This window comes from Magnolia sinica, chromosome 3 (assembly GCF_029962835.1).
Source record: "Magnolia sinica isolate HGM2019 chromosome 3, MsV1, whole genome shotgun sequence".
In the NCBI taxonomy this organism is placed as follows: Eukaryota; Viridiplantae; Streptophyta; class Magnoliopsida; order Magnoliales; family Magnoliaceae; genus Magnolia; species Magnolia sinica.
The window spans coordinates 105,028,596-105,052,235 of record NC_080575.1 but is presented as its reverse complement, the minus strand read 5'-3'; the positions used below and the strand labels follow the sequence as shown (position 1 = coordinate 105,052,235).

General features: G+C 41.1%; 1 protein-coding gene across 5 annotated transcripts; it reads left to right on the top strand.

The window, feature by feature from the left end:
• Nucleotides 1–7,873: 7,873 nt before the first annotated feature.
• LOC131240536 (protein PHOSPHATE STARVATION RESPONSE 1-like) lies at nt 7,874–19,531 on the top strand. Of its 5 annotated transcripts, none has more exons than XM_058238821.1 (9): nt 7,874–8,130; nt 10,469–10,629; nt 10,833–11,479; nt 11,940–12,144; nt 12,232–12,308; nt 12,401–12,440; nt 12,727–12,784; nt 17,327–17,396; nt 18,820–19,531. In XM_058238821.1, exons 3-9 carry the CDS (start codon nt 10,835–10,837, stop codon nt 19,204–19,206), a joined length of 1,482 nt encoding a protein of 493 aa, XP_058094804.1. In that variant the 5' UTR covers nt 7,874–8,130; nt 10,469–10,629; nt 10,833–10,834; the 3' UTR covers nt 19,207–19,531. The 5 variants fall into 5 exon arrangements, with proteins under 5 accessions (XP_058094804.1, XP_058094801.1, XP_058094802.1 ...); XM_058238818.1 differs by having other exon boundaries at nt 10,723–11,479; XM_058238819.1 differs by lacking the exon at nt 10,469–10,629.
• The last annotated feature ends 4,109 nt before the right edge of the window (nt 19,532–23,640 follow it).

The following is a 23,640-nucleotide window of genomic DNA, read 5'->3' as shown; positions in this document are numbered from 1 at the left end:
GGGTAGGGTAGGTTCGGGGGAGCGGTTGTTGTTGGAATTGCAACATCCTTTGGCATATCGTTGACCGGGAGTTCGGTTGGTGGTGTTCCCTCGGCAATAAAATCAGCTACGGCTTGCCCTTTGATTGCTACCTTCGGTCTGTATTGAATGTCAAACTCACTCAGTTCGATAGCCCACTTCGTGAGTCGGCCGGAAGCTTCTGGTTTCTGCAATACCTGGCGAAGCGGAAGATCGGTCATCACGATGATGGTATGGGCATGGAAATACGGCCTGAGTCGGCGAGAGGAAGTTATTAAAGCCAATGCCACTTTTTCCAAGCTTGAGTATCTCGTTTCTGCTGGCAATAACGCTTTGCTGACGTAATAAACCGGCAGTTGCTTTCCTTCGGATTCTCGTATCAAAGCCGAGCTAACCGCTGCCTCGGATACTGCTAGGTAAAGGAGCAGGGACTCCCCTGATTCGGGTTTTGATAAGAGAGGTGGAGAACCGAGATATGAATCCAAGTCGTAAGGCATACTGTATATAGGTATGATCGGGGGTTTCCAGCACAACCCCAGCCCCACTTGCCTTCGAGTTGGAAGAACCGTCGACAAACAGTTTCCAGGGAATAAGGTAGGGTAGGTTCGGGGGAGCGGTTGTTGTTGGAATTGCAACATCCTTTGGCGGATATCGTTGACCAGGAGTTCGGTTGGTGGTGTTCCCTCGGCAATAAAATCAGCTACGGCTTGCCCTTTGATTGCTACCTTCGGTCTGTATTGAATGTCAAACTCACTCAGTTCGATAGCCCACTTCGTGAGTCGGCCGGAAGCTTCTGGTTTCTGCAATACCTGGCGAAGCGGAAGATCGGTCATCACGATGATGGTATGGGCATGGAAATACGGCCTGAGTCGGCGAGAGGAAGTTATTAAAGCCAAGGCCACTTTTTCCAAGCTTGGGTATCTCGTTTCTGCTGGCAATAACGCTTTGCTGACGTAATAAACCGGCAGTTGCTTTCCTTCGGATTCTCGTATCAAAGCCGAGCTAACCGCTGCCTCGGATACTGCTAGGTAAAGGAGTAGGGACTCCCCTGATTCGGGTTTTGATAAGAGAGGTGGAGAACCGAGATATGATTTTAATTGTTGGAATGCCGCTTCACATTCTTCCGTCCAACCCATTGTTTGTCTTCCTTTCAATTGTTTGAAGAAAGGGAGACATTTATCCGTGGCTCTGGACAGGAACTGCTGCGACTCGTCCAGTCAACCTTTGGATGTCCTTAATGGTTTTAGGGGATTCCATATCAATCAAAACCTTTATCTTCTCAGGGTTTGCCTCTATTCCTCGCTGACTAACCAAGAAACCGAGGAACTTTTCAGAGCCCACCCCAAAAGCACATTTACTCGGATTCAGCTTCATCCGAAACTTCCGTAGGATGAGAAACATTTCTTCCAAATCATTCACGTGATCCGCCGCGTTATACTTTTGACGAGCATGTCGTCAATGTATACTTCCATGGTTCGGCCTATAAGCCGAGCAAAGATTTTGTTAACTAATCTTTGATAAGTTGCGCCTTCTGACCAAATGGCATCACTCGGTAAAAATAAAGGCCTTTGGGTGACAAAGGTAGGTTTTGATTTATCTGTTTGATGCATTACAATTTGATTATACCGAATATGCATCCATGAAGCTAATGAGCTCATGTCCGGCTGTACTAGTCTATCCTCGGAAGCGGAAAGCTATCCTTTGGGCAGGCTTTATTTAAGTCAATAGCAATACAGACTCGCCACTTCCCGTTGAATTTCTTTACAAGCATGACATTCGCGACCCATTCCGGATAATGTATTTCTTCTATGAAATTAGCCGGAGGAGTTTGTTGACTTCTTCTTCAATGATGGCGTATCGTTCGGGGCCGAGCCTGTCGGATCGGTCGATATGACGGATCTGTTGAGTCGGTGAGTCATCACAGAGGGGTCGATCTCGGGCATATCTTCATGACACCAGGCAAATACGTCGGCGTACCTACGGAGCAGGGTTATCAGCTTTTCTTTCAAGGGGGACTGTAAAGACGAGCCAATTCGTACTGTCTTGGATCCATCTGTTTCGACCAAGGGGACTGAGATAAGATCTTCGACCGGCTGCCTCGCTCTCCCCGAGGGTCCAATGATTCGATCGTTGATATGCTGATCGGACTTTCGGTTCCCTTTACACCTATCATGTAACAACGCCTCGCATCTTGGGTCTCCTTTGACAATTCCTACTCACGAATTTCAATGAAAGATGGTATGTGGATACCACGGGGAGGAGACTCAATGAAGGTCGGCCGAGTATTGTGTTCGAGGGTTGATCGACGACCAAGAATTCAACCATCATCGTCGTCTGATGGCACTACCAGCGGTGAGTGGTAACGAGACAATCCCTTCGGAAGACTTGTCCTCCGGAAAAACCGATTAACGGGGTCCGAACTGGGCGTAGCATGGATCGTTCGATCCCCATTTTGTCGAACGCCTGAGTAAACAACACGTCTGCAGATGACCCCGTATCGACGAGTATCCGGAACACTTTTCGGTTAGCGATAGTCAGGGTGACAATCAATGCGTCATCGTGGGGGTGATAGATACCTCGGCCATCTTCCTCTGTGAACGAAATGCAATATCTTTCCCTTTTTTCTCCTTTGGTGGCCGATCTATAATCATAAGCTCGGACTTAGGCTGACTAAGTTTTCTCGCATGATTCCTTCGAGCATTGTTTGAGTCACCCCCACCTCGCGGACCGCCGATAATTGTCCGGATTTCTTCCATAGGCTGACTCTCGGTCGGACGTCCCTCAGCTACCCCAGCTTTAACCACATGTTCTTTGAGTCGGCCGTCATTTATGAGTCGTTCGATCTCTTCCTTTAGGTGACGGTAATCACTTGTATTATGCCCGTAATCACGGTGATAATGACAGTATTTATCCTTGTTCCGCCGATTAGGATTACTCCTGAGCTTACTGGGCCAGTTGACAAAGCCTTCGCTTTTGATTTCCATCAATACCTGTTCCTGAGTCTTGTTCAGGGGGGTATATGTGGAAAATCTTTGATCTAGTCGTTTGCCTGACCTTCGCTCATCATGCGCTTGATCATCCTTACGTTTCCTTCCTCCAGCCGAGTCGGCTTCCTTTTTGGCCGACTCTTTGACCAAAGTTTTAGTTTCACGCAGAATTCGCGTTTCTTCGGCGTTTGCATACTTATCCGACCGTGCCATAAATTTTGCCAGAGTATCGGGCGGAGTTTTGTCTAGAGATGCCAGGAATGGCTTATCTCTAACTCCTTGCATGAGCGCATTGAGGGCCGTTTCTTCTGAATGTTTTCGAACCTGAAGGGATTCGAAATTGAAACGCTTGATATAATCTTTCAATAGCTCTCCCTGCTTCTGAACTATGTTGTTCAGATGTGTAGGGGGCTTCAATTTCTTTTTTCCACCGATGAAGTTGGTGAGGAAGGCGTCGCTCAGCTCAACGAATGAGCTGATGGACTTTGGTTTCAACTGTTTTAACCATAGTCGAGCTACATCGGTCAATGTAAGAGAAAAGACCCGACACATTACTGCATCCGAGGCATCGTGGAGCTCCATATAGGTTCTGAAGCATTCGATATGCTCCGTCGGGTCGGTCTTGCCGGTGAAAGGAGTGATTTGAGGTAATCGAAACATCTCGGGCAACCGAGCCTTCATTACCGAGTCCACAAAGGGGGACGCCTTTGCTTCGGATCTGGTCGAATACATATTCCGGCCATGCTTCATGTCCGTCATCTCTTTCGCCATTTCTTCCCGCACTTCTCTTTTAAAATTTCGAATATCGGCTTTCCAAGGTTCACTGCTCTCTGCATTGCCTTCCATGGAAGGGCGGTTGCGCCTTCTTCGCTCTATCTCGTGTCGAAGATCGGTCGGGGGCAGGGAAGCGTTGGCCGACTGCGCTGGAGATGGTTCTGATTCGCCTTGGGGTTGGCTCGGCCGGAAAGACTGCGGCGCGGAAGGTTGAGGATTAACCGCCACAGTCGGTACGTGCGCTGTCTCCCCTTGAGGATGCGGGAGTGACTGCATTTGCTGCTGATACATTCGTTCCAGCATCTGCTTCATCATATTCATATCAGACCGGATTTCTTGAACCTCCTGGTCCAACCGCCCATCGTTGCGACCCCGCTGATTGTTGCTTGTTCTGGTCGCTCCTCGTTGGCGGTTGTTAGGTGGGTTTTGGGCTGCGGGGACCGCGACTGGTCCCGCTGGCCCTGTAATCGCAATCTCATTCAAACCTTTTTCTGGGACCGTCCTTCTAGTCATCACCATGGAATTCAATATAGAAATATGAGACGACTTTTTTGTACAGTTCCCACAGACGGCGCCAAATTGTTGATGCAAAAATCTGGTTCGTCCTCTTAGACCTTCGTATATCTGCACGGAAAGAGGACAAAGGAGACCCTGACTTGAGCAGGGGACCCTCCGATGCCAAAGTCAGGCCTGGATTCTAGGTCTAAATGTATTGAGGGGTTTTTGAGAAAGAATTTTTTTGCTTACCTCACAAGACGATGGAGGTTCCTCTTTTATAGCTGTTGGAGCATTTAATCGTACGGGGATTCTCCTCCTGATATCGTGTGCGGGATCCTCTCCTGGTATCACGGAGATAGGATCGTGCCCATCTCCAGTCTTCATCCGATCCCGTGAGCTTCGGGGTCGGGGATCTTATCCCAAGATATTCGGGATGAGGCTTTATCTTGCGCTGGCCGATTTGATAAGAAGATCGGCCCGATGCATGCCCGGATCGCTGATGTGTCGTCCGAACCGACTTAACTTCTGTTTCGGTTTAGTGAACCATGCCTCGGATCTGACACATCCTTTGGCGACCCGAGGCATTAAGTCCGAGTCTCCGAACTCTGTATCTTTTGTCTCCAACAGTAGTAACGGTTCAAAGGAGATCAAAGTTATATGAACCCTAGAATGATGTATTTATTATATCCATAATGTTCATCCATTTTTTGAGATCCTTTTAGAGCATTAGGAAAAAAAGCTGAAATGGACCACACCAAAAATAGTAGTGAGGATAATGATTTTCACTGTTAAAAAATTCGGAGGACCCACCATAATGTCTATTTTCCATCCCATCTGCTAATAAGGTCACAAATACATGGATAAAGAGGAAACATAAATTTCAAATCGATCCTAAACTTATGTGGCCCCAAAAGGGTTTCAATGGTAGACGTTCAATACCCCACTGTTTTTTGTAGTGTGGTTCAATTGATCTTTAGATCTATCTTATTTTTCAGCTCAAGCCTTAAGACGAGCTCGCCAAATGAATCGACGGTGTGGATATAACACATACATCATGATGGGACCCACGTAACCGGCTGACTTCAATACACCAGCTATATAGCTGATGTGTGGCACACCGGCCAATCCGCTTCCTAAAACAAGCCGGTAAAACGGATGGACGGGATAGATAAGACACATGACTCGTGGTGGGTCCTGCAGAATTTAGTACGTAAGACTGACATTTTTGAAATGGGTGATAATTGGGTGGAGCTTGGGTTGTACCTTACTTGCATGGACCCAGCTATTGCTCATTGGCTGCGAATTGCCGCAATAAGACAACCGCATGAACGGTTTGGATGACATATAAACATCATCATGATGGGCTCCCGAAAAGTTTCAACGGTTGGGGTTCCCAATATCTCACTCTCGCAAGCTCGTTTTTGAAACTGATGGATTGAATTGATTTTTCATTGACATTGTGGTGGGGCCCACGTAGCTACCGCCAAGCATCCGTTCTATTGGTGGGTCCCTCACTAAGCGTAACCAATCAGCAACTAGATGGGACGCGGATTTCCTGCGAAAGCCTTTCGCAGGAAGTTCCTGCGCTGGGAACCCAGGTGGGGTCCACTGTGATGTTTTTCAGGAATCCGCTCCCTCCATCCGTTTTGTGAGATCATTTTATGACAGAAGACCAAAATTGAGAAGGATCCAAGACTCAAGTGGGCCAAAAACGGGATAATTGAACGTCCACAGTTGAAATATTCGTGGGCCAATAGAAGTTTTGAATCATACTAATATTTGTGTTTTCAGTTCATATCAGTGGGAATGACGTTATTAACGGTATGGATGGCATGTAAACATCACTGTCGAACCCAGGGAAGTTTCAACGGTAGGAATTTCCCTAAACACCTTTTCCTTTAGTACGGCCCACTTGAGTCTTGGATCCTTCTCAATTTTGGTATTCTGTCATAAAATGAGCTCACAAAACGGATGGAGGGATCGGATTCCTGAAAAACATCACAGTGGACCCCACCTGGGTTCCCAGCGCAGGAACTTCCTGCGAAAGGCTTTCGCAGGAAATCCGCGTCCAACTAGATGAAGAGGTTGGGCATAGAATATCTCGAATGCATTAAAAGAAAAAAAAGGAATATATGATACTCAGGCAGTGAATGAGGCTTTATACATGGGTACTCAGAAATTGAAAACCTGGCAATATTAACTAAATTGAACCGACTAGATCGTGGAAATCACTGTTATTAAGTTATTTTCTTAAAATCAGATTAATTGAAAGATAATAATCTCTGATTCATGTACACTTGTACGTGGAAATAGGATCATTGGATTTTTTATTTTTATTTTTATTTTTAATTCTTAACCGTTCAATAAATGCCTAACAATCTGATAAATCAGAAATAATATTACATTTTTAGTTACCAAAAATCTAAAATGGGACCATAATTTGGACAGTTTAATTGACGCCACGGACGCAATCATAAGTAATTTTTGAGTGCCTGCGTATCATCCACCGTGCTCTACCAGAGTTTTTCTCCATTAAAAGAGAACGACACTCGTGATCGTTTATGATCATTTTGAAAAATGGTGGTGACTCATCCTTCTCACATGTGGTACTCATGTACAGCCATCCAGACCACCCAAACTATCGGACACATTGCAGATGGATCATACATATAATCCAACTAATCAGGCATTCATAGCCATCCGATTGATGGCTTATAAAATAAACGATGACAAATTAAATAGCGAGTTGTGAAAATTCGATGCACTATATTATTTCCAGTGAAATTTAGCTTTTAAGCCTATAATGTTGGTTCAGCTAATTTGGACGGTTTAGATTGGTGTAAAAATGTGCCATGTGCACGTAGAGGAGTCTCCACTAGATAGAAAGCAATGGTGATTAATATATCGCGAGAAAATAAAAGATCTTGCGTTCTGTCGCCGTTACAAACGGCGCATCAATTTCTCGTAAAAATCACGCGCTAAATTGAAGCAGTGGGCCCCGTCAGGAACCCATCATGATGGGAGCCGCCTGAGCCTTTCCCGCGTCGGTATACAGGCATGTGCTTATCGCTGGCCGATTACGAAGTAGGGGAAAATATTCATTAGATCCACACCGTCCATCAGGTCCGCTTCCTTATTTTCAATTTGGATAAAGAAAATCAGGCCTATCTAACACTCAGGTAGATCGCACCATAGAGACGAGTTGGGATGAGGACGCCCACCACTAGTTGTGTTTGGGCCCAAAATTGCTTTATATCTTCCATCCAATCCATTCACATGACACTTCTCATCAGGATGAATGAATTTCAAAAAATCATTCAACTCCGAGACTCTTGTCAGCCACACCATGTAATTTAGAGGTTTTAGGCATAACTTTACACAATTTCCTACGGTGAGACCCACCTAATTTTTGAATGTATGGAATTTTCGGTCAAGAAAAAAATTCTAGATTGCGTACCTGACCTGATGGGCAGTGTGGATGTCATGCATATGAACTTGTTCACCCACGGAAACGGTGGGCACGCATCCTATGTACGTACGCAAGCCAGGGAAGAGTTCTAGCTATGGTTAGCCACGGAGGCGCACTCTCTTATCGTTCACTGCCTTTGTTTGGGCGCTGAGAGAATGGAGTTTGGAAACTCACCATACAAAAAATAAAAAATAGAAAGATAGAAAAAGAAAAGAGAGAAGAGATGGAACTACCGAACACAGCCACGCCGTGTGCGAATATTTCCTCTTTTCGCCTTCATCCCTTTCAAGTAGAGCAGGCCCCCAAAACTGCCCCCTTTTCGACCGGTTTTCCTGCCTTCGAGGGTTGAATTCCCTGATTTCTCCTCTTTCTAGTCTTCAATAGGTAAGAATCTGAAGAACCCATTTCCATTTTGGTGTTTTTCTTCTAGAATCCGAAGAATCCATCTGGAGGTTGGTGGTTTTTTTCCTTTTTTTTTTTGTGGTGTATTTTACTGCCTACTATCTGTTTCGGTTTGAATTTTGGTTGGTTTTTTTTTTTTCCTTCTTAATGGTTGATTGATGAGTGTCCCTTTTCTCTGGTTGTAGCTTATTTATTTATTTATTCTGTTTATGTATTTAAAGGTTAGGTTGTTTAGGGATGATGTGTTGATTGCGCCCCCCCTCCCCCCCACCTTAATGGAAGTTCTTAAAAAAAAAAATAAAATCTGCATGTGTTTGGAAGAGTTGAAATTGGTAATTGCTAGTTGGGTTTTTGATATGGATTGGATTATGACGCTTGGGTTGTTGTTGATGTAAGATCAAGAGTCTCTTGTGTTAGTATGTTTGTTTAATCAATTGTAGAAATTGATTTGGTCTTGGTTGTTTTTGATAGGTTCCTAGTCGATGTTGGTATGTCAGAAGAATTTGGTTGGTATGCAAAAGGAATATGGTGTTAGACCTGTTGCTGATACAGTGGAAAAAGCGGATTAACCCAAATTTCATTGATATATTCACCTTTTGAAAATGATAATTGATCCACATAGTTCATGCATCTTAACGCCATAGGGGGTCCAAAAATTCTTGTTTTTAGACCTTCCTTTGATATCTAATTGGACCACCCATGGGAGGGTCCGAGGTTGCAAATGGAGGTGCATGCAAAATCATTTTGCGTACTCTTTAGGAGGCGGTTTACATCTTCTTTTTGACACTCTCTTTGAAGTAAAAGATGGTTAACCAGCACAACATGACATGCATTTGTTGAGAAAAACAGAAACGAATGCTGGAAATGGAACTGAAATACATCTTGTCAAAAAATAGTTCAGTGAAGGGAAAATTGCAGTCGATCCCTTCTTTGTCTAACAAAGAAGATGATTGATTGGTGTTGATTATGTGTTATGACATTAACCTTGTATTGTTTGGACCCGTTGATATATTCAAATCAACAATATATCATCTTGCGTGCTTTTCTATACAGTAGAAAGTTTAATATCAAGGCACATTTATTAAATTAATATTGCACTTCATGTGTTAGAAATTATAACTCTGTACGCCACTGTTACAGCAGATATGCTAACGTGGCAAGTGTTTGGTGCATTGGAGCTGTGCATATGGTAGTCCCCACTAGGGATGGCAATGGGTTGGGTTCGGGTATAGTCAGGGTCATCCCCCGCACAAAATGTTTACTAAATAGGCCTAGATTCTAGGCTCGGGCCTGACCAGTGACCCAATATAAGAGGACCTGGCCTGACCCATAAGCAGATTCCTAAGCATAGGCTCAGCTCGATCTGACCTGTTCCACTTGTAAAGAACTTGTTTTGGGAGGGATTGAGCTCAAAACCCAAGCCCATCTTCGAAGCAGGTTGGGTTGGTTCATGGCTGGCCTGTGCCTCAGCTCAATCCATTTCCAGCCCTAGTCCCCTCTATGAAGATGACCATACGCAAAAATGATGCCAATCTGTTACTTAGGTGGGCATATGCCTACACTGAATGTGGAGACTTCCTTTCTTTTTTGCATAGGTATCGCCCACTTGATGTTTTGACCAGCCTAATTTTTTGTACGGGCATCTTGAGGGTTGGGTCCAACTATGCATTGCTAAGGTGTCCTGAATGCTTGCCAGTTTGGCTCCTCTGCTTTGTGTGGGGCTAGCAAAACCTTTGTGAAGTTAGTGTTGGGATTCTCATTTGATAAACATGCAATATTGTATGTGGATTTGATGTTATATTGCAAATGGTTGGTTAATTGTGAGGAACATTTCAATTGATAGGTGGCAGCAAGTTTTTGTAGTCTATCAAGTTTATTTATTTCATTGAACTTTGCTAAGTGCACACATGTGAGCAATAAAGCTTTTGCACACACCACACTGTATATTGATGCCTTATCCCAAGAATCAGGTTGATCCACTTGTAAGGTGGGCCACAGTTTGCAAAACAAATGTATGGTTTTGAAGAACTTGGACAAAATTTTCTAATCCATCCACCTGTTTCCAATATTGGGCCCCACATGCTAATTGGACCAGATTTTAATTTTGGGAAAACCTGTAATGGTCAGACCAACCTGATGGATGGATTAGATCTTGCATGTCGCATGTATGTGCCATGCTGGCTCATGTGTGGCATGTACATGTGCGTAATTGCACACGTGTGTGCACTTAGCAAAGTTCTATTTTTTTATATAATAAATATAACTGTTCTACATCTCATGCCTTGCAAAACTTAACACTGTATTGCATACTCCAATCCAGCCAGGCAGATGTTCAGACAAGATCCTTCGTTGCTTGCTATTTTATTTACTGAGTGCTGGACTTGCTGCCATGGAATGAGACTTGAGCAATATCTATGCTGTAGCACCACCAACATTGGGGGATAATTCTCTGCTCCTATTGTCTATAATACCTTGAACAATGTAAAGAGCATAGTATTATCTGTGTTGAGCTTCAACTTTATCATGGGATTCTTCCATTTGTCGACATGTAGTTTTGCTGCTTTTGTTTCACAGATAGGAGCTTAGCTGTGTTAGGGTATATTTTTAATGTATTGGAGGAAAAATACTCATCCTTGCGTTTAGTATAACTGACACTAGGGGAGCGTTTCTTTATATATGGAAAGGAATGGAGGCCCGCCCTGCTTTATCCATACGGAGATCAGACCCAAAACAGCTGAGTAACCTGGGAGCTTCTGGAGCCATGTCGTCATCAATGCCGATTCTGCCGATATCCCTTCAAGAGAAGTATCCAAAAATGCCAGATTCCCAACAGGTTTCAATTGAAAGAGAACTAAGAACAGTTTCCATGGCCCAACATGTAAATCCATCAGTCTCCAACAGTGCAGTCGTCGGACACTTATTCTCGTCAGCTTCAGGATTCTCTTCAGACCTTCATTTTTCCTCTGCTTCAACCCTTGAGAGGCATGCCAAACACACCCCGTTCATTTCTCAATCATCAAACAGCGGGGCATCTTTACCTTTGACACATTCTTCTCATACGGGACTATTTCAATCTGTGACATCAAGTAGTTTTGCCAAAGAAAACAGTGAGTGGTGTTCAGACACACTGCAGGGTATTCTTGATTTGCCCGATAATGTCCCCCTCCAGAACAGTCAAATGCAAAGTGGTGGTGGTGTAGCTTCTGAGGACTGTGCAAGGCAAAGTGATTGGCAGGAATGGGTGGATCCTCTAATCAATGATGATGACAATTTGGCCACTGATTGGAGTGACCTTCTTGTTGATGCAAATGTTGCCGATCTGGAACCAAAGGTATCTCTGTTACTTTTATCTATGGAAATGGAATTTGCTTGTTGCATCTAGAGCTCAGCTGACATATCCATCTTGTGCTTGCCCTGTAGTGGGAATTATTGGGCCATGATGCACCAGGATGTGCATAGTGTCTAATGTACTTAGTCCATATAATGGATGCCCATGGTTCACAAATTCACACCATTCATCTGATAGGCTCCACCATTTACCGGGGGATGGTCCATAGGCCATAATCTTCCAAATTAGAATATCCTAGCCATCTGCTCGTTGATTTCTTTTTTTGAACCTCTGTAGCCTTCTTTTTGTGGTCCATCAAGGCACCTCTTGTATGAAATAGACACATCAGTACCCGATACTTGTCTTGACGCTTCTGGACCCAATAATTTTTCAATGATGTATCTCCTGCTTCTGTACCAAATTACTTGAAAAATGCGTCTTGATTCTTGTTATGTTTATGTAGAACACATACCAAGCATCCCAACAATTGTCGAATTTCTCATTGCACCAGTCACAACAGAAGATTCCTGCTCACTCTGGAGAAGTATGCCCTGTTGCCAGTCCCTTGTCTTCTGGCAGCAGTGCTCCGACAAAGCCACGCATGCGGTGGACACCGGAACTCCATGAGTGCTTTGTAGAAGCTGTCACCCAGCTTGGCGGTAGTGAAAGTGGGTAACTCTCTGGACCAAATCTTACTTCTGGATATTGGCTTTCTGCCAGAATCCTGACACTGATATGCGATTTTTCACCTACAGGAGCTACTCCCAAAGGTGTGCTGAAGCTCATGAAAGTTGAGGGCTTGACCATCTACCATGTAAAAAGCCACCTGCAGGTATGTATGTAGGCTTTCGTTTGGAGGTTATTTTCATCGAACGACCTTTTATATTCTTGATTCTGATTGTACATCTTGCTTCTTGGGTGCAGAAATATAGAACAGCCAGGTACCGACCTGACTCATCTGAAGGTGAGCAATAGAGGCCGTTGACATTTGCTTGTCAGTTGTTTTTATGCAGCTATGGCCTCTGAAAACTTTTCTTTCAACATGTTATTGCTTCTTTTTCCCCCACTATTTCTCCCATGACATGCATATTGATGCCTATATTCCACATGCCACCCCAAAAAAACACAACTACCACTCCATTTTGCAGTATGTGCTTTGATCCGTTTATCTTTTGTCAGAAGCAATCCTATTTGGGGGACTGTTATATGGCACTTGTTTCTGAATTTCTTTTTATTTTCTACCTTTGTAGGGACTTCAGAGAGAAAGACGACTCCACTTGAAGACATGTCATCTTTAGACCTAAAAACGTAAGTTGATGTCATGTCTTTTGTACTGATAAACATGATTATCTTATTCAGTGAAGTTTTCAGGACTGTTATTTTGTCTTATAGCTGTTTACATGCCTTTTGTTGCAACCCAAAACATTTACTAGTGGGCAAATACATGCGTAGCATGATAAAATGTATCTTAGCTCCATCTCATAGGAGGTGGATTGACCTTGATTTCTCTCAATTATTCTGGAAAATGTCAATGAATCAACCCCTTTCATGTATCAAGGTGAGATTTGTTTTTCATAACAAAGTCAATGTGTTCATTCAGATATGGCTTTATATTCTTGTCTGAAGTGAGGAAGGCAAAGTTTAACTGGGCCGCAAACGAGTCTGCAACCTATTTAAGGAAACATATATATATATATATATATAGACTTTTCTGGTGTATGAAACATTGGCTATACATCTGCTGAAAGTGCGTTTTGGTTTGATAATGTACATAGTTACGGTTACATGCTTTAGGCTGTGTTTGGATGCATGAAGAAATTGAATTCTAATATTCAGTTTAACTAAGAGGAAAGACGAATGTTGATTACGTTTTGTGTTGATGGAATAGCCCTCAAATTGCTGTTTTGTTCCTTTCAAGGCTAACTTCTTATAGCATACTTGTGTTTTGGGGCCCAGACCCTCAATATGAATGCTAAGTACTTTTTTTTTTGAGATGCTAACTGGAATTTGGTCATTCCCCATTTATTAGAGCAATGATTGCATTATGTGTCAATTGTGCATTCAATTGTAGCTTTTTTGTAAGCTATTCAAATTGGGAGGACCTAACTTCAGAACAAATTGTTAAAAGGAAGTGAGGAACTTGCCTTATGAACTTCGTAGGATTGACTGAATGAGAATGCATCATAGTTATCTGGCAGTTATGTGTAGTTGCAATAAATTCATCTCAAACTAGGTAGGTGTTGATTACTGGCTGCTCAGTATGTGCATACACGTGCGAGTTTAATATAGGTAGCCAGAATTTCATTTGAGGGACCTTTCGGTCAGTTGCTTCTATGCATTGGGTGAGAGTGTAAGAACCTTTGCCAGGCCATTTTTAGTCTTTCTTCACTGAAATTTACTTGCATTTGTCTTGTAACTTCTACAGGGACCCAACAATCCACTGACGCTAATACATAGATGGGCAGGCAGATCTTGAATTCTTTAGCAAGCTGCATGCATGCCAGACCCAGAACACAGTGGGAAATGGAAAAATCCAAAATTTGAATAGGAGTTGGGAATTCAATCATTCGGTGATAAAATCTTCAAAAAAAAAAAGAAAAAAAGAAAAGAAAAAAGAAAAAGAAAAGGAAAAAAGTAATGATAAAATGATCAGCGAAACTATTTAACTAATTATTATTATTTTGAAAGTCATCTATTAAATTAATTAGCCTGCCACTAGGCTTCCATAGTTACCCATTTTTGTAGGTTACAGTGTCGGTCAAGACCATTGGCACTCGCTTAAATTGGCTTGGCTTGTTTGAAACCTAAAAGAGTTGCTTGGCTACCACATGTTATCAGCTCTACTTTCTCCAACTTGTCTCCTACCTGGCAACTAGAAGACTTTGAATTTGATTGTACTGGAATTTTACTTAAAAGAAAAGGAAGAAAAGGAAAAGCCAGTCTTTACTTGACTCGGCCTGATGCCTGGAAATCCCATCCTATGCCTCTCTTGGTCGGACCAACCCAACCAGCGATTTCCGACAAGCCTTTCTGAATTTTGAGAGTAAGAAGCGGAACAACAGGGATGAAATTCAATGTGTTTCTTACAATTATGCCCAACAGCCCACTTGAGTAATTTGCCATTCTCCCATTGAATCCTATGAACATTGAAAAAATGTATTTCTCATTTAGAAATCCATCTTTGTCTATGCTGCTAACTCTCAGTTTGGTCCTACTTCTTGTCCTACTTCTTGTTCATTTTGTTACTAAAAACAGAGGGGGAAAGCTCAGTACCAAATGCTTGGCAATCCTTGGTAGAGCTTATTCATGATTTCGTGCTGAACCCGGTTAACGAGCAAATAGGTGGACTTTTTAGAAATGGTCAACAAAAGTTTTCCCCTTCAGGGCCTGGCCCTGGAACACCAGTTCCCGGTTCGAAATCGAAAATACTGTTTGGCAGAGAAGTGCAGTGAGGCATGAAATGCAGCTGACTGCCCCTCATTATAGGAGCCCCCTATTGCAGCCGCTTATGCTCTCTCAGCAGATCAAGCCATTTCTAGAGCTGCTGGTTTCTAAAGTTCCCTTTTACATACAGTTTTACTTTCCAAAAGGTGGAACCAATCTCTATCTAGAGATGGTTCTACCCACCCTTTTGCTTTGCCTGTGTTTTTGATGTATGCCAAATCGGTTACGTATCGGCCGTAACGGTGCGAACCGTTACCCGTTTCGGGGCCGAAATGGCCGATTCGATTTTTTGTACCCGTATCGGCCGATACGGGACCGATACGGGCATAACGGGCCCGAAACGGTAACTTTTTTTTTTAGCTCTGTTTTTGCTGTTTTTTTTGAAACCTCTTGCTTCCAAACTGTTTCTAACTCCTTCTACTACTAATTTCGACCAACCATAGCTAGGTATTTGATAGAAAAACACATTATATTATAGATTTTTTTGAATCAAAGCTCGGTGGGCCATTTTTCAGAAATTCGTCAAAAATAGGTATTTATACTTTTTTTAATATATTTTTCTGTTTTAATCATGTCATATGATGTGTTAATCATAGTAGAACATGTTAATGTGCATTTTACAGATTTGGGGTGCCATTTAATAATTTTTTAATATTTTTTTCTATTTACGCATGAATTTTGGCCCCTTTTTTTAAAATTCGAAAAATCAGTTTTTAATGGTTGTTTTGCTGTTTTAATCATGCCATTTGATATATTAATCATAGTAGAACATGTTAATGTGCATTTTACAGATTTGGGGTGCCATTTTATATTTTTTTAATATTTTTTTCTATTTACGCATTTATTTTGGCCCTTTTTTTGAAAATTCGAAAAACCATTTTTAAATGATTCTTTTGCTGTTTTAATGATGTCATATGATGTGTTAATCATAGTAGAACATGTTAATGTGCATTTTACAGATTTGGGGTTCCATTTTATATATATTTTTATATTTTTTTTCTATTTACGCATTTATTTTGGCCCTTTTTTTGAAAATTCGAAAAATCATTTTTTAATGATTCTTTTGCTGTTTTAATGATTCTTTTGCTGTTTTAATGATGCCATATGATGTGTTAATCATAGTAAAACATGTTAATATGCATTTTACAGATTTGGGGTGCCATTTTATATTTTTTTTATATTTTTTTCTATTTACGCATTTATTTCGGCCCTTTTTTTGAAAATTCGAAAAATCATTTTTTAATGATTCTTTTGCTGTTTTAATGATGCCATATGATGTGTTAATCATAGTAGAACATGTTAATGTGCATTTTACATATTTGGGGTGCCATTTTATATATATTTTTTTATTTTTTTCTATTTACGCATTTATTTCGGCCCTTTTTTTGAAAATTCGAAAAATCATTTTTTAATGATTCTTTTGCTGTTTTAATGATGCCGTATGATGTGTTAATCATAGTAGAACATGTTAATGTGCATTTTACATTATTGGGGTGCCATTTTATATATATATTTTTTATTTTTTTCTATTTACGCATTTATTTCGGCCCTTTTTTTGAAAATTCGAAAAATCATTTTTTAATGATTCTTTTGCTGTTTTAATGATGCCATATGATGTGTTAATTATAGTAGAACATGTTAATGTGCATTTTACATATTTGGGGTGCCATTTTATATTTTTTTTCTATTTACGCATGAATTTTGGCCCTCAAAAATAATTGCAAACACCTAAATGTAAGATATTTTCATATTACATTCATTCTAATATATCTATCATTGATAGTAGATAGTTAGAAAATTAAATATATGAATTTTGTAGTCAAATTCAGGTTATCTGGTTCATAAATTCATCAGACAGTCCGATACAACTTTTCACTAAAGAGTGGACCGTTACACCACCATAAACATGTTCCAATTTATAAATGAATGCATATTTGGAATGCTTAGAATATTCCGGATTTAATTCATATTTTTTTGGCAAAAAAATTTTTTTGCGCCGTTATGGGCCGTTACGCCCCCGTATCACCGTTACGCCCCTGTATCTGTGTCGGTTTTGGAGGTCACCGTTACGCTAACCGATACCGATACGGGACACCTTAGATGTAACTCCAATAAAAAAGAAGAAAAGAAAAGCAAGAAAAAACATGTTCAGTGTAACTCTTTAAAAAAAAAAAAAAGGAAAAAGGAAAGAAAAAAACATGTTCAATATAACTCTAATGTGAATGTGGCACTGCAGATTTGTGTTTTCTTTAGCAGTTACTAGTGGAGCCGCCTGGGTGATGTGGACAACACATATTAGCACTAGAGCTGTAAATGATATTTTCAGAATCAAATTGAGTTCTTCTTTAAATTGTTGGGCCAAATTTGGTTGGATTTCTAACTGTTGATGAACATCTTGGTCGGCAGGGGTATTGAGATTACTGAAGCACTGCGACTCCAAATGGAAGTCCAAAAACGGCTACATGAACAACTCGAGGTATGAACACTTTCTTAGCAATTACAATGCACATGGGTTTTTTCATTCAATGGTGATATTTCAATTCTTTGGAGAAAATTTTAATTAGACAACTATTTGACCAGCTATGCCCTTTTAGGCAGAATGTTAGGCAGGTAGAACTAGAAGGCAACATGACTAAAGACTGAGGGAGACGGATATTATGATGTTGAGGTAGATGTGTGGGAATACTAGGAAGGATATCATTAATAATGGGATTGTCAGAAGCAACCTGGGTGGGGAGATGATTGAGATGGGTCTGTCATGCATGATGAAGACCAGAGATGCTTCTGGTGAGGAATAAAACATTGATTAGGTTTGAAGGGACTGCAAAGAAGACGAGAACAAGGCCTAGATATGACTTGGATTGACGTGGTGAGAAGAGACATGAAGGTCACTCACCATTCACAAAGGATAGGCCTTAGATAGGATTCATTACCCGAATAGCTGGGACTTGGGACTAGGTTTGGCAATGGATATCTGCTTACCTGATTACCTGGTACATCCGACTTAGAAAATCTGATATGGATGTTTGTTTTTACCATATTAAAAAAAAATATATCCAATTGCCTGGTTATCTGATTAGCCAACTTCAAAGAGAGGGCTGGATGTGGATATTATCCACAATTGCCCGAGGCCATTTTCATAATTTACCAATTTAAAAATATTTTAACTAAAATATTAAATACTAATATATGATATATTAACTTGTATAGTAATAATGACATGTATGATGAGGTTGATATGGTGACTGCTAATGATTGAGCTTTTCTTTTATCAAAGTCGGCAAGTTTTTATTAAATGCTGTAGGATATGTAGCTTGATATTGGGTAATTATGTTACGGAAATTGCTCCCTTTTTCCTAGTTTATTAGGTATTCAAAGATGGTGAAGTATTGTTTTCTTTTTCTATTTTTAGGTTTTTATTTATTTTTTTATTTAGGTATTGAATGTATTGTTAGTTTTTTAATTAGATACTACTTGGATATCCGATTACCTGACTATCCAACTTCTTTGGGTATTATCCATATCTGACTTACATCTGACCTCTTTGGATAATATCCAAATGTGTATCTGATCCAAGCTGGATAACGGATATAGATATTGCAATATCCGACTCACATCTGACTGTTCACAGCCCTAGCTGGGACAAGGCTCTGATGGTGGCAGTGGTGGTGGTGATATTTCAACTATTTGTTGCAGTTCTTGTTTTTAATTATTTGGCGTCTTTCATGTCCGAAATACACCGTTTGCATTCTAATGGTTTTGTTATGTCGTAACCCGTAACTTTTGGGCAGCCAACACTATGTTGGGCAACCCCCTTTTGTGTTTTTTTGAACTTCAATTCATGTGGGGCGGCCCATTTTTAGAACTACAGTTCATGATCCCGTTTCTTCCATATACAGATTCAGAGAAATCTGCAGCTGAGAATAGAAGAACAAGGGAGATATCTTCAGATGATGTTCGAGCAGCAATGCAAGTCGGGTGGTATGGACAAGCCCAAAGCACCCTCCACTCCGGATGACCCGTCAGCTCAATCATCAGAACTGATTCAATCTCCTTCCAAAGCCAAAGCCTCAGAAAAGGATAAAGCTGAAACAGAAAATGATGCAACCCATGTCAAGAGAATAGAAGAGAGCTCCCAGCAACTAGGATGCAAGCAGAAGAAGCCTGAGACTGAGACCTCTGACAATCTCAAGCCAACCACTGAAGGCGGATCCCTTTCTCCATCTGCCAAGCGGGCCAGAACTCATGATGCAGATGCATCGTCTGCCAAGTCAACATCGAACTGATGTCCTTCACTGCTGATGTGGTGGTGCCCTCAAGAAGACATTGATCAGTGTAATGAGAAGCTTACGCAGAGAGAAGGTGCTGACGAACCTTTAGAAGATCTTGGACCAGGTGGGCCCCTCCCATTTGCTTAAATATTCATGGGTAAAATGACATGTTACCTGATGGTTTAGTAAATAAAAAATCGGTCCCAGATTCTGACTATTACGCCCATTCTCTTTGTAATTTCTGCCTTAGGTTGAGGTGTCCCATTTTTATTTTTTTTTGGAAATATTGCTGAAAGATTAGAACAACACATCCTTGAAGAGAAGTCTTTGTTGCGAGGAATTTATGGGCTTTACTGTTAGAAATTTTTGTAGTGGTGAAGAAGTGGAATTTGACCATCTCGCTGCTAACAACACATATCCTTGAAGAGAAGTCTTTGTTGTGAGGAATTTTATGGGCTCTACTGTTAGAAATTTTCAATTCTATGGAATTGAAAATATCACGAAGTTTGATATGAGGTTGAACTTTGTTGTGAAAGTGGGAGTTTTGGAATTGAGGTGTTTGCTCTTGGAGAAATAATAGCATGTCTTTTATTTCTTCTTGGAAATGACAAATGAGTAAATCCAGTGAGATTTAGACCTTTAAAAAAAAAAAAAAAAATGTTTATTCCCCTGTTTTGATAAGAAGAGGAAAAGTTTTCATAACTAAAGCGAGCCTAGCAGCGACCAGAATATTTTCCAAGCAACTTCCAGGTAGTGTAGAATCTTTAAATATCTAAGATTTTCAAGGCGGCCATTATCTGCTGCATATCTCCTCAGATAAATGGTTGATTGCCGAGCATGACCCCAGATTGAAAGGTATGGTACTTATTCTTCTGCAGCAACCCTCTTCCTTTTTAACTTAAAGTCTGATCTTCACCTCATTTTTCTAAATGTTCTTTGCTTTTGCTTAAAATCCTTGTCTTGTCTTTTGATAATACATTATCTATATATCATGCCCGCAATTATTAAAAATGGAGGTGCTTTTTGAGGGATGAAATTATTAAAAAATGCCCTTATTTTATTCTTTTAAAGTAGTGAAAGTCCAGACTCGTGCAGCTATGTGTATAACATCCAATGTTTGCATCTCACCGTGGGTCCTTGCTCCTGCTCCAGCTGTAGACTCTTAGGGGCGTTTGGCGCATGGGTTTAAATGGGATTTGGTGGGAGTGGGTTTTAAGATCCCATGGATCATTGCAATGTCTCTGTTTAAGATCCCATGGATCATTGCAATGTCTCTTTGGGACTCCCGTAAGGTATGAGTTGTGAAGACCGGGATCATTGTAATGTCTCCTTGGGACTCCTGTAAGGTATGAGTTGTGAAGACCCTTCTTGGAATCAGCGCCGAGGCAAGGGTTTTTTTAATCCTACTTTGGGTTTCATGTAGTTAATGGTTGGTGCTATGTGGGCACACCATGATGTATGTATTTTATCTACACCATCCATCCATTTTGAAATATAATTTTTGGGCTTGATCCCAAAAATGAGGTAGATATAAATCTCAGGCGGAACACACCATGGGAAAACATTAGTGATTGAATTACACCATTAAAAACCTCCTAGGTCCAATTGTGCGGTCCACTTGAGATTTGGATCAAACTCATTTTTGGGCTTATGCCATAAAATGGCATGGAAGAATGTGTGGACGGCATGGATGAAACACATACATCATGGTGGGGCCCATAGAGCACCGACTGGTAGTGGCAAAATGAGTAGCCAATTTGTTCCCAAACATGAAGTGAGATGGCCTCCAGGCCATGAGATTAGACGACAATTCCCTACAGTGTAATCATTACATTTTGGTAATTCCATCCCACTTAAACCCATCTAATCCCATGCTCCAAACAGGAAGTGGATTGTGTAGTGACTCACTACCCATAGCATACTGAGGAAACTTTGTGAGGTCCATCATGATTTATGTATTTTATCGGCTCCATCCATCCATTTTACGGCTTGATCCCAAAAAATGAGGCATATCCACCATTCTAATGGATCACACCACATGAAACAATTGAATTGAATGTCTACTGATTCTAGGGGGCCACAGAAGTTTTGAATCAAGCTTATATTTGTGTTTTCCCTTCAACCATGTCTGAGTGATGCTATGAATAGGTTGGACGACAAATAAACATCACTGTGGGGCCTAGTAAGGTTTCAACGGTGGAAATCATTATCCCCACTGTTTCCAATGGTATGATCTACTTGATCTTTGGATATGCTTCAATTTTGGGTTCAACCCCTTAAATTAGATGGAAAAATGGATGGATGGCGTGGATAAAGAACATACATTCAAGGCGGGCCCAACTGACTTTACTTAGTACATAAGAGTGTACCGAGTAACTCAGTAGGCAATCCGATTTCCTCCAAACACGCCTTAGGAGTTTCAACACTTGGTCAAGAGTTTGAACACCCATAGGTGGTGAAATCCCACTAAGGCGTAAGTGTGTGTGGTGGTGTGTGTGCATGTGTTGAAAAGAAAAATAAAATAAAATGTATGCATCTCACCCTGGTGATAACAGGAACAAAACATCAGGCAGATCAAATCATTAGATGTGTTATGCTTGAATTGGGATATTTTGAATGGTATATATTATTTGTTATAGATTGGCCCACCTTATGATTGGATCTGCCATTGTTTTTGTTCGACTCATCATAACTTCGTTCTATAATAATGTGTAGGGACCTATTGCAGCAACCCTCTTCCTTTTTAACTTAAAGTCTGATCTTCACCTCATTTTTCTAAATGATCTTTGCTTGTGCTTAAAATCCTTGTCTTGTCCTTTGATTACATTATCTGTATATCATGCCTGCAATTATTAAAAATGGAGGTGCTTTTTGAGGGATGAAATTAATAAAAAATGCCCTCATTTTTTTCTTTGAAAAGTAGTGAAAGTCCAGACTTGTGCAGCTGTGTGTATAACATCCAATGTATGCATCTCACCGTGGTGATACTGATAACAGGAACAAAACATCAAGTAGATCAAATCATTAGATGGGCTATGCTTGAATTGGGATATTTTGAATGGTGTATATTATTTGTTATGGATTGGCCCACCTTATGAGTGGATCTGCCATAGTTTTTGTTCATCTCATCATAACTTGTGCATCTATTCGGCAGATTTTTGAGAGATTATTCATCAATCTAGTGGTTGGTGAATTACTGATCAAAGAGTGAGCAGCCGCCAGGTTTAATGAATTGGTGGGATCCACAGATGTAGTGGCTGGTGAACTGCTTCTACGGGTTGGATGTGAACCACATATCTTATGGGCCCCACAATTCTGGATTCTCTACTTAGTTGCAGGAAAAAAAATGAAGGGGGCAGTAATGCAATTTCTCTCCTGGAAAAGTAATACTGGGGAATATTGCTTCATCAAATCCCAAACTAATTGCCTGCAAATATTCGCTTGCAACTACGTCTTTTCCTAGACAGATTTTATGCTCCACACAGGGATAATGTTTGACCTAACCATTATGCAGTGGCCTCACCTTTTTTTTGGAATCTAAGCCTCTATCTGTTGGACCCATCAAGGAATAGCCCATCCCCCACCATCTTTCCAATGATACCATCCTAGCCTTTCAATTTTTATGATGCAAATGGACAATTGTAGCAACTGGTTTGGGCTTTGAATAGTGCAATAGGAGGCAACTTGGGTTAGTTACTCTGTAATCAGGATGATTGGACTCGATTATTAATTGGATCCCAGATGTCAGGTGGGCTAATGGTCCCTAACCATTGATCTATGCACTCCATTGATTGTGGGACTATACCCTAAAACTGTTCAAGATTGGAAGATCCAGGGCACCCCTATTTCCTATTTCTGTCGTTGTTTGATTTGTATGCTTCAGATTGAAGGGTTAGGATCTTCAAATCATGGATATCTTCCATCTACTTTGTGGCCAGCATCTTTGAACACTATACGTGGGTTTCTGACAAGTGGGGCCCATGTTTTGGTAATCCAGGCCGTTGGTCTGTTCATTCCCACCATGGATGGGAAATGCTACGAAATTACCCGTATTGGAATCATAAAAGAGGCCATTACTACTTTTACTAGGTCCTTCGAAAGGTTGAGATTGTCTTATCAAGGAAGGTCTTTGCCGCATGGTATAGGTGGGCCACAACAGAATAATGATCTGGACCAGATCATTGGACTCTTGAAAACCCTCAAAAGATGTGAGCGACCTATCAGTTATCTAGATTAAACGTACACATGTAGCCCGCCTAAAGACATTATTCGCCTGATTTCTAAGATAATGCATCCACACAGTAGGGCCCGCTTGATGAGCGATTGGATCTTGTGTGCGTGCATGCTACGCTACCAAGTGGAATGAAGAATGCCTAAACCCTGGACCGGCTGACCCGCTCTTAGTACATTCAGCATGTCCTTGGAGGTGTAAGTGCGGAACGCTGGCAC